The sequence below is a fragment of the Drosophila persimilis genome, unplaced genomic scaffold, assembly GCF_003286085.1.
Source record: "Drosophila persimilis strain 14011-0111.01,24,50 unplaced genomic scaffold, DperRS2 tig00000715-arrow-arrow-pilon, whole genome shotgun sequence".
In the NCBI taxonomy this organism is placed as follows: domain Eukaryota; kingdom Metazoa; phylum Arthropoda; class Insecta; order Diptera; family Drosophilidae; genus Drosophila; species Drosophila persimilis.
Window position 1 is genome coordinate 1385698 of NW_020825343.1, and position 15004 is coordinate 1400701.

At 44.5% G+C, this 15004-nt stretch overlaps 2 protein-coding genes and 3 non-coding genes across 6 annotated transcripts in view; 4 read left to right on the forward strand and 1 right to left on the reverse strand.

The window, feature by feature from the left end:
• LOC6602161 (sterile alpha and TIR motif-containing protein 1) overlaps nt 1-4843 on the reverse strand; it is a 38024-nt gene extending 33181 nt beyond the window's left edge. The window contains exons 1-2 of one of the 2 annotated variants that reach the window (XM_026992178.1): nt 4477-4843; nt 4292-4416 (exon numbers count right to left, since the gene is read on the reverse strand). In XM_026992178.1, coding sequence (XP_026847979.1) covers nt 4292-4416; nt 4477-4501 — 150 coding nt within the window. In that variant the 5' untranslated portion in view covers nt 4502-4843. Of the gene's footprint in view, nt 1-1698; nt 2089-4291; nt 4417-4476 lie in introns of those variants that run through there. The other variant, XM_026992179.1, reaches the window with a different exon arrangement.
• A 1928-nt stretch (nt 4844-6771) lies between these two features.
• Nucleotides 6772-8259, forward strand: LOC6602167. The gene is made up of 3 exons (XM_002027207.2): nt 6772-6867; nt 6935-7050; nt 7119-8259. The coding sequence occupies exon 3, from the start codon at nt 7148-7150 to the stop codon at nt 8006-8008; it is 861 nt and encodes a 286-aa protein (XP_002027243.1). The 5' UTR covers nt 6772-6867; nt 6935-7050; nt 7119-7147; the 3' UTR covers nt 8009-8259.
• Trnal-cag lies at nt 8205-8288 on the forward strand. The gene has a single exon. It is a non-coding gene; the product is annotated as a tRNA-Leu (tRNA).
• Nucleotides 8289-8441: 153 nt separating this feature from the next.
• Trnal-cag lies at nt 8442-8525 on the forward strand. The gene has a single exon. It is a non-coding gene; the product is annotated as a tRNA-Leu (tRNA).
• A 2294-nt stretch (nt 8526-10819) lies between these two features.
• Trnal-cag lies at nt 10820-10903 on the forward strand. The gene has a single exon. It is a non-coding gene; the product is annotated as a tRNA-Leu (tRNA).
• Nucleotides 10904-15004: the final 4101 nt, after the last annotated feature.

Genomic DNA, 15004 nt, shown 5'->3' on the forward strand with positions numbered 1-15004 from the left:
TTCATCCGCGGTTGTGTGTCCATTGAACTGCCTGGGAAGGTCACACATCTGTGAGTATTATGCAATCCATACGACGAATGGACCATTCATCATTCCGTTCATCGCTCAGAAGACACACAAATCCCTCGTTCTTTCAGATACTTTGGCTATTCGGGTCACCCGCAAATTAGTCACTAAATGCTGTGCCCATTTCTTTGAGTGAGAGATGTTTTGTGTCCAAATTTAAGACACAAACTTAGTCAAGTCCTGCCGCTCCTGAGTCACTTTCCATCTGAAAAGTATCTACAGCTGCTGCTGCCCCTCCTCTTCCTCCTCTTCCCGTATGGGAGGTATCTTCTATCCATGAATGAATCAATGAATGGTCGCGGCTTTCGCCTAAAAAAAGTATGAATCATCCGCACCTTAAAGCCGGGTATCAAGTCGCCAAATGTGCAGCAAAACAGCGATCGTGTGTCAAAAGTTTTCAGCGCTGACTCATCCTCGTGGGAGCCGCCGGCTGATGGAAGCATCCGCCATGCACGTATGTACATATCTAAGGCCTAGCTTGGGGCCGCAGCTCCACGCGAGTGAATGTGCAACACGCCCTTTTTCCAGGCCCCAAGCACCAGGCACCAGTGGGGGCGCCTGCGCTTCAGGTTTTCTCGTAGCTGGAATTTTCATGCGTAATTGATTTCTGATGCATTTCCCTTTTCCCTCGTCTGGAGACTGGAGATTGTACATTTTATTTATATGCAAAGCGTGCTTAACACGTTCTTTTCTCTCGTATCTCGTATCCCTCGTTTCTCCCTTTTATCTCTGCCTTTTTCTGTGTATTTCGTGATTTATTTGTTAGTCGAAGAATTGGGTCACTTGAGAGAATCGAGAATCGTAATCGTATTGCCTGGATGCAACATTTAATCGCTGCAACATCCAAAGGGGAGCATCGGCGGGAAAGACTGGTTCCTGCTTGGACCTTGGGGGGAGGGGGGCAATTTATGCTCCCTTTTTTGGTGTTTTTTATTTCACGAAGATTTTTACTGAAGTTTGCAATGATTTTGATGGAATTCCTTTTTGAAACATAATATCTGGAGAAGTACTACTTTATACGATTTATTTAACTACCTATTTAGTGATAGACTATCTATTATAGAAAGTATTTGAATCTAAAAAGCTTCAATTCAAAGTTGATCGTGTAATGCAGCAGTGCCCTTCGGTCGATGTGCAATTTTGCCTCAGAAGACCTACAATAGATGCAGACTCCAACGTAAACCTTTGAAGCGCTTTTCTTGCACCTTCTATTGAATAATCATCTGATAACCCTTTTAATTTATGCCATCATACATCCCCCCCCATTTATCCGAGTATTATGTACAATTTCAATTAGAGAACACTCATAAATTATCTGCGATAATCCCCAGCGACGAGACACCTTACAAGCATCCGCCTTTACACACAAGAAATGCTAATGACACCATCATCATCATCATCAGCATCGTAGGAGTCGCACACTGACACCCCGACCTTATCCACAAAACAAACAAAAAACAAAACAAAACCCAAATTATTTCATAGTTCTGGCCATGAACCTCGGAAGCATATCAAAATAATTCAAGTTTGTCTTTTGTTTATAGTTTCATTTCGGATTCGGATTCGGATTCCAATTCCCATTCAAATCATGACATAATTGTGGAATTCCATAGAGAATTGCACCGCACTTACCTTGACAGCGGAAGGCAGAAGTTGGGGATTGACTTTCATGCTGTTGCTGCTGGGATCCGCTGCAGTGTGGATGGGGTTTTGGATAAGCTCGCGATAGGTATGTTCTATGGTGGAGATGCCCGGATCTGGGTCAGATTTGCTGCTGGCCGATCCTTTCTTGTGGTTATCCTTCGTTAACGATAAACGACGGACGCTGCCAAGGCGAAAGGTGCCTCTGAAACCATCACTGACACTGCCACCGCCACTGCCACTTGACTTTCTTCGGGTTCTCTTGGACTTATCCGTGGCAATCTGGGGGTTCTCCTTCTCCTCACTCTTGCTGCTGATGTTCAATGTTGTTTTCTTGCACCACAGACCGCTCAAACGATTGCCCATGCTATACGAATTTTGCACATCCACTGCCGAAGCACCACCGAACACTCGACACTGAAACACGACACTGAGGGAAGCAAACTACAGCCACGGGCACAGCTCTCCTCCAGCGTTGGCTCAAACATTCAGGCAAAAGTGCGGCGAGTACTCGAGTAGGTAAGTGTAAGTGTCTGGGCGATTAATCAGAAAATATTTTACATAAATTCAGGGAGAATCCACAGAGAGATAGAGAGACAGAGACCGGAGACGGGAGACCGGAGACGAGACCTTCGACCGAACCGGTGCGCATCTCAATTCAGCAAATACTGAAAATGGAATTCTTTACGAAAACCACAAAATGCCGCACCAAAAACACAGTCTGTCTGTAGCTTTCATATATCTGAATCTTTGTGTATTTGTATCTGTATCTGTGTTTGTGTGTTTTTTGGGAGCTTTGGGTATATTTTACCCCACAACAAACCTCTCCCCGACATCGCGTTAGCTTTTTTTTTTTGGTTGTGGCGTCCCTCCGGCTTCATTCCCTCTGGGCTTCTGGGCTTCTGGTTCTGTCCGACTAATCGATTTTCTCTCTCTCTCTCCGTATAACACTCTCTTTTATATCTCTCTCTCCCTCTCTGTGTGTGTTCTTGTGTTCTCCCTCTCTCGTTCTCGCGGAAGAACCAATTAATGTGTTGTACATCCAACTTCTCATATAATCTTCACTATAATCTTCCAAGTTCGACAACAACTCACGTTCCTGCGTTCTTCTTTTGTGTGTTTGGAACTGAAGAGCTTGTCAAATAGTTAAGAATCGCCCAAGAAGAGAGAAATTAATTGATCATTGGGTTAAAGGAATACCCTATAGATCGGCAAAGAAGAAAAACCGATTTGATCGAACGGCGGGGAAAATCAATAACTATTTTTTTGAACTTTTAGGTTAAGATTCGAATCTAAGGCTTAAAATACTATTTTTAAGCTTCGAAATTTGCATAAAATACCATAAAATCTTTTACAAATTTTAATTTAAGGAATATTTGGATCTTTTATAACTTTCATATAATATTCTTAAAACGATCTACAGAAAGGAAAGCTCCCCAAAGGTCTTCCAAATGATCATCAAGGGCACTATAAATCATCTTTAAAACTCCAATAAAAGTATATAAATATCTCATTCTTGTACGCCCGTAATCATCTTATCATAGCCTCAAATATGGGTCATCTTTCTCCTGTTTTTAATTGAAAGTTTGTTGTAGGTCCCACCCCCTGATTCGATCTACAATTAATGTCCGACATTCCCCCCAATCGGTAATCAGTAAACAATAATACTTATGGAAAAGTGTGACAAACCTTTTGGTAGGATCGGATCTACCCCACGTAGGGCATTTCGCTTAACGACGCACGAGCCATGCTAAAAAATCAACGCCAAATGCCCGATTATTCATAACCATCCCATAAGCCATCCAATAATGTGGTTTTAGCTTTACGAATATACATACATATACTCTCTCTCTCTCTCTCTCTCTCTCTCTGTCGTTTGCCTCTCTCTTGTGACTCGTTTTGAAAACGTGCTAAATGTTATTTATTAATTAAGTCGAGTCGAGTCGAGTCGGACGCTATTTTCTACCTATTTACATAAAGAACAGCCACAACAAGCGCGAGAGGGAGAGCCGGTTTTATGAAAGTCCCCAAGAAAGGGAGTGCCTCCCCATTCCAGACCCGAGAACCCAGTCCCCAGAACGAGAGTCGTCGCGTGTGAGGTGTGAGTTATGTATTTTTGGGTAAATATGGCCTGTATGTAGAATGGGGGGGACTTCTGACTGCAAAGCTCAGTCTGGACTTAGCTCTGGGTCAACAGCAAAGGCCCAGAGCATGGTGTATCGGAAAGGGGCTCCCAAACGTGGAAGGAGGGGTTCAACTTTCAGAACTGGCCCTAAAGAGTTGTACCTCCTCGAAAGAGAACCAAGGGAAGACCCTCGCTCCAAAGTGAGTCATAAGCATTGGCTGCCGTTTCGAGAATCGAGACACAGCCTTGGGCTGAAAGTTAGCTCAAGAATACCCTACAGTGTGATGGAAATCTTCAATCCTCTATTCCCCAACTAGAGCCCGAGATGGTAAGCTACCCAATCTTCAACCGATCCCTTCTTTCCTTCAAGCGATTGGTTTGTTCCCTAACCTCTCATAAGAGTTTAGTTCTCCATCCGTTTCATCTCATATCTAAGGATCTATCAATGGTTGTACTCACGTTTCCATAGCTTCGTATGCTCGAAGGACTCAGGCTGAAGAGCCTTCCCAGTTGGTGGTGATGTGTGGGCGAGCCATTGCTGTTGGCTGAAGACATGTCCGTGAACAGGGGAGAGTGGGAGTGTTCTAAAAGCACAATTACAATGGAATCTTCCTCTGAAAATATGTATCTTTTATTCCACTCACCGTTCAACTCCAAAGCTGGCGACATGTCCTTGGGAAATGCAAACAAATCGTTGTTGTTCCTTATATCCGAGGAGTTCAATGTGAGGCTGGGCTTTCGTACGCCCAGAAAATTCGAGCCCGAAGAGGCGCCACTCGAAGAGCAGCCTCCTCCCACGCCTGCCACATTGTAGGCGATCCTCCCGCTGCCACTTCCACTCCCACACCCACTGTGGGGCGTCACATTGGGCAGGTTGTGGGACTCCAACGGTGAGGCGGACTTGGGGATGCTGCTGCTTCCAGCCGCTCTCTTGAGTATGGGCGCCGGTGGCAGCTGCGATGGCGAATGCCGATAGATGCCCCCCGTCTGTGGATGCGGATGTGCGTGTGCGTGGAGCGGCAGTGGGTGTGTGTGGGGGTGTGGATGTGGGTGCGGAAGTGCCAGTGGATCCCCCTGATGCTTGGGTATGGCCAATCGAAGAGTTTGCCTCGCGGCTAGCCTACGTCCAGGCGCATATTTATTTCCCGCTGGCGTCGGCATCGCCATCGGCATCGCCCCGGCGTTGCTGCCGCTTCCGTGGCCGCTGCTCTCAGTAGAGTCGTGTGCTTGCGCCACCAGCTGCGGCGAATTCATGGCTACGTGACGGACGCCTCTCTCTCTTTCTCTCTCTGTCTCTGTCTCTGACTCTTTCGCTTTTTATCAATGAATTCAGTTTTTCTCTTTCAGAGAACTGCAGCAACAAGTTGCATAATTATTTGTATAAACAAAAGCAACAATTAATTGCAGCGAACAACTTTTACGACAGCTGTTGGCTTTTGCCTCTGTCTCTGCCTCTGCCTCTGCCCCGGCCTCTGGCTCTGCCACTGCCACTGCAATTTTTTCTTGGAACGTGACCGATGGCTTGTGACCCACTTTTTGCCTTGAGAAATGTGCACTCAGCACCTCTTAAATGCGTTTCTTTTCTCCTCTTTATTTGTCACGCTTTAAATTAATCTTTCTTTCGTTGGATAAGCGGCAAAAGATGGTCCTTGGACGATTGTTTCTTCAGCACTTCTTTTCTCTGAGTTAAATTACGGCTTCGAAGCCATTTTTATTCATAGATGCACTTGGCTATAAGCATGGATGCTGCCACGCCGTCGTGGCACAGCTGTCGTCCGTCGTTCACTTTTGAACTTGAGTCGCGTTACGTGGTCGCATAGACAATGAGCAGTCGCTGTGTGGCGTCCGTCGCTTTGCTCAATTTTCGTGACTTTGCGTGGGATCTCCAGCGACCATAATATGGTTATGGTTATATGCCATTTAATTCTCGGCTTAATCTGTAATATATACAAAACAAAAAAACAAAAAACAACGCATAAACACACACATACATCGGCATCTGGGGTAAAATGAAATTAATTTTAGTTAAATTACTTGGAAACGCGAATGTATCTTAGGCTCATGGCTTTGTTTGTCTAGAAGTTTCGTGGGTGGAGAGATCGTTGATACCGAAAACTGCCCTTGAACCCGGGAACATCTGTCGTTATCGGGGCCTCTGGGGCCTTGATCTATGTGGAATCCTAACACCCAGTTCCCCTTTCACTTGGTGTACAGTCGCATAAGCCACTATGGGACGGCGTTTTCCAACACTGTACTGCTCATAGCTGCTTTGTGCTGGAGGAGGACCTTCTGGTACTCTTTCGATTGATCGATCATCGAGCCGCTAACCCAATTAGACATTCGCCATGCACAAATGCTGACAACTAATTAGCGTTTCTGTCAGAGGTGCACACACACCACTGATTGATTTTCATGCGACAGTGCGGCAGTGCGGCAGGGTTGCCAAGCCGCCGTCACAGATATCAGGCGCAAGGAATTTTCTTTTGAAGTGCCAGAGAGTCGCGGGACCAATTTGCATATGACAGAAAAAGAAAAAAAAAAAACAAACGTTCAGACAGAAAAGCGAGATTCATGAAAAGCCGTCGGCCTCTGGTTTTGCCTTAAAGAGCTGCAGCACAAATTTGTTGCATATTTGCACACGGATTTACAATAAATTGCAATTATGCAAATTGCAGCGAAACGAACGCTTAAATCTGAAAACGAAAAAAGATGCCAAAGATGCCAGACATTAATCATTCCAATTGAGACAGGCTAGACCGGACGGGTACGGGTGCGGGTGATGGAGTGGTGGAGTGTATTTAGCAATTATCGATATTGACAGGGCGTGTCAGTGTTGCACAATGCCAAGTTATTTAAGAGTGTAGGCAGGCCGGGGATACATCGTTTACTTGACACCGAAATTTATCAGTGAAATTTTCAAGAGTTCTGCACCAAAATTGCATTTTAAAGTTATGGCGAATACGCTGAATATACTGACGAGGGCTGTGTGCGGCCAGGATGAGAAGAAACGATGAAAATTCACTAGCAGAAGTGCAGTTGAGTACAGTACTGTTCAACCAGTCAAAGTTCACACTAAGGAGGCCTATTTGTACATACTTTCAGCACTGAGAAGGTGACTCCTCTCACGGCTCGGAATGTGAACCCAACTGGATTGCAGATCAGGATGGGGTGGTCTTCAAACATCATGCTCTAGACTTTTGTCAAATAAATTCAAATCTGTGAGTAAATAAATCACTTGCTTAGACGGCTCCGAGGCACTACTCCTCTTTGTTTTATTTTGTTTTAGCCCTGAGCTCCACTGGAAATAGGCTCGAGATGACATATGAGCTGAACTTGGAGAACCTGCGGCCATATCTCGAGCTTACAGACACGCACAGGCACCAATGCCGGGAGCTCTACTACAGCCCCCTTAAAGCCAAGGAGCTGGAGCACAAGTACGTGAAGCGAACGGATGACATACTCAAGAGGACCGCCACCATTGGATGCGATCAGGCGTGCGATTGCTTCCTGACCTTCGATGCCATTTCGCTGAACGCCAACTATACGGCTCTGGTGTTTAGCCTCTGCGGCATTTCACATCCCCTTCATCTCGTGCTCTACGCGAGTGCCGTGGAGGATGCCAGGGTGGCGGACATTGCCGAGTTTCTGAGCGATATTCTGGTGAATTTGGTCCGAAATGAGTTGCCCAAGCTACCGATGTTCCCGGCAGTTTTCGTGCTGCTCCACAACAACGTGATAAGCCAGAATGTGCTGAGGAAAATCTCCGACAAGGCTCCGTACGCGAAACTCTTTAAGAAATTTCTATTTGTTCTAGACGCTACCTTCTGGCGGTACTACAATATACACATTCCCTACATCCAAAACGCGTGGCTCGACATAATGCACACGGAAATCACAAAGGCCAACATAAAGGACGTCTTCCTGCAGCACCAGGAAATCGCCAAAGTCAAGCATTTGGGGTTCATGGAGGAGTTCGTCAGCTCCTACTTCAGCCTGGCCAAAATTTTGTTGTCCACCAGAGCGACCGTCATGCTGCGCCACTGCACCCTGGAGCGCGTGGATGACTTTGTGAAGATTATTCGAGCCAATATGAAGGTATTCCAGAACGACGACTCAGTCACACGGCAGCAGGTCTTCCAGCTGCTGCGGGCAGTGATCATCATCTACGACCATTGACCACTGAACGACTGAGGGGGCATCGACCATCGACCATCGACCATCGGGCACCGGGCATCGAGCGGAGAGTGAAAATTATTTATGTGGAACAACAAATTATACACAAGTCAACGAAATATGCACTTTACTTTTCTTCTATTTGTTCTCTGGCATCGGCCACGGTTCTAATGGCACTTTGGGCACTCGTCGGACACAAGTCAGGATGGCCGAGTGGTCTAAGGCGCTGCGTTCAGGTCGCAGTCTACTTCTGTAGGCGTGGGTTCGAATCCCACTTCTGACAAGATTTTTTTTTTTAGCATTTTGTATTTTTAATTAAATCTTAATTAGACATTCTCTTTAATTTTTTAAAATTATAAATCCTAAAAATAAAAAAATAATATAAATTCGTTTTAGTTGGATATGAAACTGGAATCTGGCACTCGCTGCTTCAACAGTCAGGATGGCCGAGTGGTCTAAGGCGCTGCGTTCAGGTCGCAGTCTACTTCTGTAGGCGTGGGTTCGAATCCCACTTCTGACAAGATTTTTTTTCATCTTACTCATTTTTCTTCATTTATTTTGTAAAATATATATTTGTACGAAATTCGGTTCGATAAGCCCTCTGAAATCACACACACAAGCAATTGTTGACTATAGGGCTTCAATAAAACAGCAAAAGCTCTATCGGAGAGACACGTTTTCCGAGTACTTTGCCGTTCGAATCGTAAGAGGGGGCATTAAAGTGCATTAGGCGTGCCGTGCCGTGCCGTACCGCAAAAGGGCTTATCACGAACACGAACAAGTCATTCATCAAATGTCTGACCATGAGCTCCATTGAAAGAGCTAATGGATACAGGTTTATGGCACTAGGAAATCCCTGCCCCGGCAATACGAGCCGCAATCGGTGGCAAAACAGACCAGACCTGCGACTGCAACTGCGACTGCGACTGCACTGATATAAACCTGTCCAGACCTTGTGCGACAAATGCCTTCGCTTGCGATTCCCATTACCATTCCCCCAATTTGTTGACGCAGTCGATATGCCATTCGATCCAGCTTTTTCTGCATATGTGCAGTACGTAATGCAACACAGAAATGACCCAGAGAACTGCACGAGAAATGGCATTGAGCCCCTAACCTGGAATCGCAGTCCACGAATTGGAATCAAAATACAAGCAAAAACACCAGAAATACACATGAAAAATAAAAGGGGAGAAATGCCAACTCTCCACCTTTACTCGATACCAAACGGTGTCACACATCACCTTTCTGTATTGCTGACAGCAGACTGGCACACGAGTCGGGTACGGGTATGCTGTATGTACACTGTACACTGTACATATATCTTGTTATGTGTATATTTACTTTATTTAATGGTTTTTTGATGCATTCTAAATGAATAAAAAATTGCGTGCGCAATTGCTGGCCTGACTTATGAGCGCTGACCCATTTCGATGATTATAAATTACTATAACTTATCAGCCGACTTTTGCCTTGAAACTAGAACTGGCTCTGGTTTTAGCTCTCCGCCAGCCCGTACTTGTACTTGTACTGGTACTTGCACTCGCACTCGCATTCGCACTCCTCTTCTACCTCACTTGAGAGCTGATTGCCTTTCCCCTGGAAATTGTTTATTTCATTTGCGGGAAAATCACAAGTTCAATGGCAAAAATCATTTCTCGCAGCTTGTCAAAACAATTTTCAATTTGAATTCCGAGTTTTCCTTTTTCTTCTTCTTCTTCGTATTTTTTTGGTTATTTTCCTTTTGGATAAACAAATAATTAGCCAGAAAAATGCGCAAATGCAAATTACGTTCATCTTTCAGACAGCGAAACAGACATATGTCTGGGCATATCTATCCGCAAATGTACACACACACACACACACATACACATGTGTGTGGAGAGGAATATATATATGTATTTATAGATGTCGGCATTGAGTCAAAGGCAAGGCATAAACAATGGCTCCGTCTATTCCATTCTGCTCTTCGGCAACAAAAACTAATTTCGAATTCTTTGAGGGAAAACTGTCGTCAAGTGTTTGCTCGAAAATCTCATTAAAATCAACATTTTCCAAAGATCTTCTTCGCAGAGAGGAACCAGCAAAGCAGCCAGCAATCATAATAAATTATTTTACGGAATATAAAACAAGACGAAATCCCCACAATAGAGGGGCCGCCGCCGCGGCGTCGGCTAATGAGAAGGGTTCGGTTCCCATGGTAGCAGGCGGCCACGCCCCCTCCAACCGGATTATTAGCGAGAGTTCGCTTTTGGCTTTGGCTTAAATCAGAAGAATGCTGCGGGTCTTGACCTCATTTCCAAGTCGCCTTTTGTGCTCCCCCCTTTTTGGGAAATTCATAAAAAAGATATCCATAGATATTAATATTGTCTGGGTTGTGCGCTACGTCACTCTTTTGTTCTGTGGCCGGCCCCACCCTCTAGAAGATAAATCTTATCGCTAGGCGAAAACCGACTTTGTTAACAATTTGTCGGCATTTGTACAAAGTGCAGCAGCAGCAGCGAGCAAAGCAGCTGATCGAATCGTTTCGATTTGCAATTATTCCGCATCGGAAATTGTACAGTTCTTGTTACTCAACAGCCAATTAGTATTGTAATTGCAGGGCATTAACAATAAATACAAACGGTAATCGAGTCGAGTCGAGTCGAGCGAGTCTCCAATTACAAGAAAAAGTACAAAAATTACCATACAAATATGGTTCTTCTCGCATGCAAATAGACTTTCTATAAAAATGTGTTTATGGTTCGAATTATGGCAGCATTCGAGTGCAAGGCCACCGATAGGAAATGTGCTTTTGGTCTGCTCATCCCAACAGTCAGGATGGCCGAGTGGTCTAAGGCGCTGCGTTCAGGTCGCAGTCTACTTCTGTAGGCGTGGGTTCGAATCCCACTTCTGACAAGAATCTTTTTGTCCTGTCCCATTTTACTCTATATTTTTCTTTTGTTTTCCCCACTTTTACTTATATTTTCACCTATATTTACTTTTCTGTTTTGTTTCCCTAAAATTGCTTATTATTTTGTGCAGTTTTTGGCTTCCATCAGGCAAAAAATGAAAATAAATACACCTCGTGGGTTTGCTTGTGTGGTGTGTGGGATCTATTTATGGAATATTTTTATTCTAAACAAAAACATGTGCAAAAGGCCAAAACTTCAATCAAGTGAAATGGAAAATGGATATGGAAATGGGAAAAGCATGTGGCGGAATATACAAAAACAAGCTGTTTAGAAAAACCACAGGCTGGTCATGAGGTTACGGATCGTATGTATGCTTCCCGGAATCACCCACCGCCCAAAGGGGGTGTGGACCGTGTGGACCGTGTGAACGATGTGTGTGGGTGTCATCAGCCGCTAGTTTGTTTGGAAATTAATGCGATTTTAATAAACTTTTTGCCAAATAAATTGCAGGTCTTTAAGGCAGGGGGCCTTGTGCTGTTTGTGTTTAACATTTAAATTGCTTCTTGGTGCTTGTCCGCCTTTAAGAGGCTAATATGAGCACTAAGAGATGGTGGCTATGCAAAGATTTCCTGGTATCAATGGATCTGTAAGGGTATCCAACTATTCGACTCCGCAGAATCGTTGCCATCCTGATTTTTCTGATCTTTCGTGTGAAATTTATCTGCAGAGAGCGTGTGAAGAGTATCGTTTGCCCTTTTCCTCTGATTGACGGGACGTTTATGTCGGTTTTTATGGGCAGAGCATTGACGTGCGTCTGTCTTTACAGTGGAATAAATTCCCCAAATGTATACACTTTCAGGGTTTATGACTTTGCAGAAATATACATTTACAAAGGTACAATCGTACCGTATCTGTGGGCTTAATTGGATGTGCAGCGAAACTTACAGAAAACGCGATTCATGGGACGATTCATTTCATTAGCGATTCACGTCGGCGTCGTCAAAATCTGCGTCGACAGATAAGCGCAACGGAAGCTGCGACCGCGACCGCTGTTGGGGCGCTGCTGCTGCTGCTGCTGCTTCTGCTGCACTGCTGCTGCTGCTGGGGAGGAGGAACAGTGGGGTTTTTTCACAAAATTCCTGCAAGTCAATCAACCCGTCAGCTTATGCTTTTGATATCTCTCATTTTTAGCTCTTTTTCGTCTTTTGTTGTGCCTCTCCTGCCCCGCTCCACCGCTCGCCAGCTCTATCACTCACAGTGGTTGTTATTTATAGACGGACACATGGAAGCCAGAAGCCAGAAGCCGAAATAAAATTAAACGCACAAGAAACACACACACATTTCACACAAGATTTCGTAATTGCATTCGCCGGGGATCGGGTGTTGGGGTGCGGAAGACACACATTAAAACTCTATTCTACATCACTTAACACTTTTCACAACAAGAAAAAGCATAAATTTTCCACAATTCTGTTATTTTCTTCAATCCGAAGTGAAATACGCGCGAAAACTTTCCGCCAAGAAAAATACTGAACCGTCGCGCTGCGCTTTTTTTTGTTGACTGCGACGATGCAGGCAGCCGATCGGCGGAGAAAAAGCTTATTGGGCAGAGAGCAGAGCCGCCTTGACTGTAGCTGTTGCTTCGCATGGTAAGAGGAAAGTAGGGTGTGTCTCTCTGGCAATGCCTCATCTTTTGCAAGTGCAGTTACAGTGAGAGAGGTGTACTGGCACTCACAATCTCGAACACGAGAGCCACGAGAGCGCTCTCTAGTCATGCCTCACCTGTATTTGATCTGGCGTGTGCTGGCATAAGCGGCAGAGACAAAGACAGAGGGAGAGAGAGAGAGAACGGGGGAGCTATAAACTTTTGCTGTTTATTTCGTCTTTTTATTTACTTTGGCTTCTTCACTTGCGGAGAGGAGGGGAGGGAGAGGGAGGCCGAACTGCTGCTGCCAGCTGCCAGCTGAGGCGTCAGCGTCGGCGTCAACAGCGTGGGTGTGAAGGCAGCACCCGCTCTGCTGCGTCAGGCTGCACGTGCAATGGAAAAACCTCGAAAAAATTGGTAAGAAAATATATTTTAATTTTGAAAAAATACAAATTGCTTGTTAAATTAAGTGTCTATTAGACACGCAGTTAAAACGGGTTTTCAGCCGCTTTCTTTGCACTGTCGCTGTCGCAGGCCCCTCGCCCCTCCTCTGTCCCTCTGTCGCACTCTCTGTCATTCTATGTCTCCCCCTAATAACGTATACGCCCCCATAGTATTTTTGTCCATAAAAACCGAAATACGAAAGGGAAACACACACACAAAAAAGCCGCAAAAACACTCAAATAACAATGAAACCTGTTAATTAACTTTTGTACAAATTTGGCATAAATGTCGCGACATAATATACTACAAAAATATTCGAAAAAGATCCAACAAATATTGGATGGAGAGAATACGAATTGATTAATGCTCGACCAAGTGGCAGGCGAAGAGGTCTGTCTGCAGTTTGTTTCGGACCAAGTCTCTTTTTGGCTTTGCTTTTTCGGAGGGGGGTATACTTTGAAGTGTTCTCCGATCTGACTTTGAACTTGAAAAGGAGCATTGACTCTGGGTATGGGGAAATATTGATAAATCGAAAATTAATTGAACTCGATTTTGGGCGGAGTCTCTGGTGGGTTTTGAATGGTTTTCGGCTGGAAGAAAGATTCGGGCGAGGAATTGTATAATTGTGCTCAGTATCTTAGGTTTTTCAGTGAGTTTTATCGTTCAATACTAAGAGGTTAGTGATGGATTAGCGTAAGAACAACCTACCCCTGAAGTATTGTACAATTTATCATATAAATCATTCGAACTTTCCGATTTGTTCATAAGAAAGGAGTCCTTAGAAGAATATATGGAAATTTACTGTTGTAAATGTGATTGTTGTGGAAATATCTCTTTCAACAGTTTTAATGAAGAGTTTTCCTTCATAATTTATGATATTTTAGCTGTTAATTGTTATGGTATATCAATATATCATTTATGATAATCTAAGCTAACAGATTTAAACCTCTTTGAGTTTTTGACTCAGAATTAACATTGACTTAATATTTGACAATTAGACAATAACTTCATTAGTCGCGTGCTGGCACTAAGATGGATTCAAGGTAGTCTCTCTCTTAGCATTCATGCGGGCTGTGCTGTTAATCCGAACTCCATTTGCATTGACCCCACGGTTGACCCATCCGAGCCCCTCCCCTGCCCACTCGATGCATAACCTTTTGTGAGTATGCTAGGAACTCCACTGACACATGTACGCGTGTGTATCATTGGGGGGTTCTACTATGTTGTATTGTTGGGGTGTTCTCTATGGTTCCATGGTTCTGTGCTCCATTGTTGACCCACATATTTCCCCCAGAATTGTTATGGTAATTTACAACCTCCAGTTAAATGTTTGGAGCTGCACCCAACTGTTGTTGCAGTTGCAACCGCTCCTCCGCTGCTGCCCCACCGCTGCACTGCTGCACTGCTCATTGCTGCCTCTGGGGGTTATTTATACTATTTGTATGGTGATAGAGTTGACAGTAGCACAAATTTTGATTGATCACTCTTGATTGACATTCGGGCAATTTGCTAATTCTATTTTCGAGCGGAAAACTCTTGGAACATTGGAAAATGTGTCGCCTTTGTGGGTCACTCTGGTTGTGTGTTGTGCTGTGTGTGCTGTGTGTGCTGTGTGTGTGGTGTGTGTGGTTATGCTCACTCAGAGGTCTTTCTGAAACCATTCTGCTCACTCAGAGATCATTAATCATAATGAATGCTATGGCGATTGCGATTGTCCCTACTTCGAAGCAATTGCTGTCGGATTGAGGTAGTCATTGAAGGGGTCTCCGTCTCCATCTCCGTCTCTGTCTCTGTCTCGGTCTCCACACACTCGAGAGTTTAACGAGCAAATTAATGGGAATTATGCATGCTGCTTGGCTGCTTTAGCTGCTTGGCTGCTGGGCTGGTTAAAAGCGTAAACTTTAATTAACTTTGGCTGTCAGGTCGGTCCGCAATTGCCGTACAGCCCGACGGACACCCGATTAACATATACAAATGCCTATCAAGTGTCTGCCATCGCGAACGGTCTATAAAAAT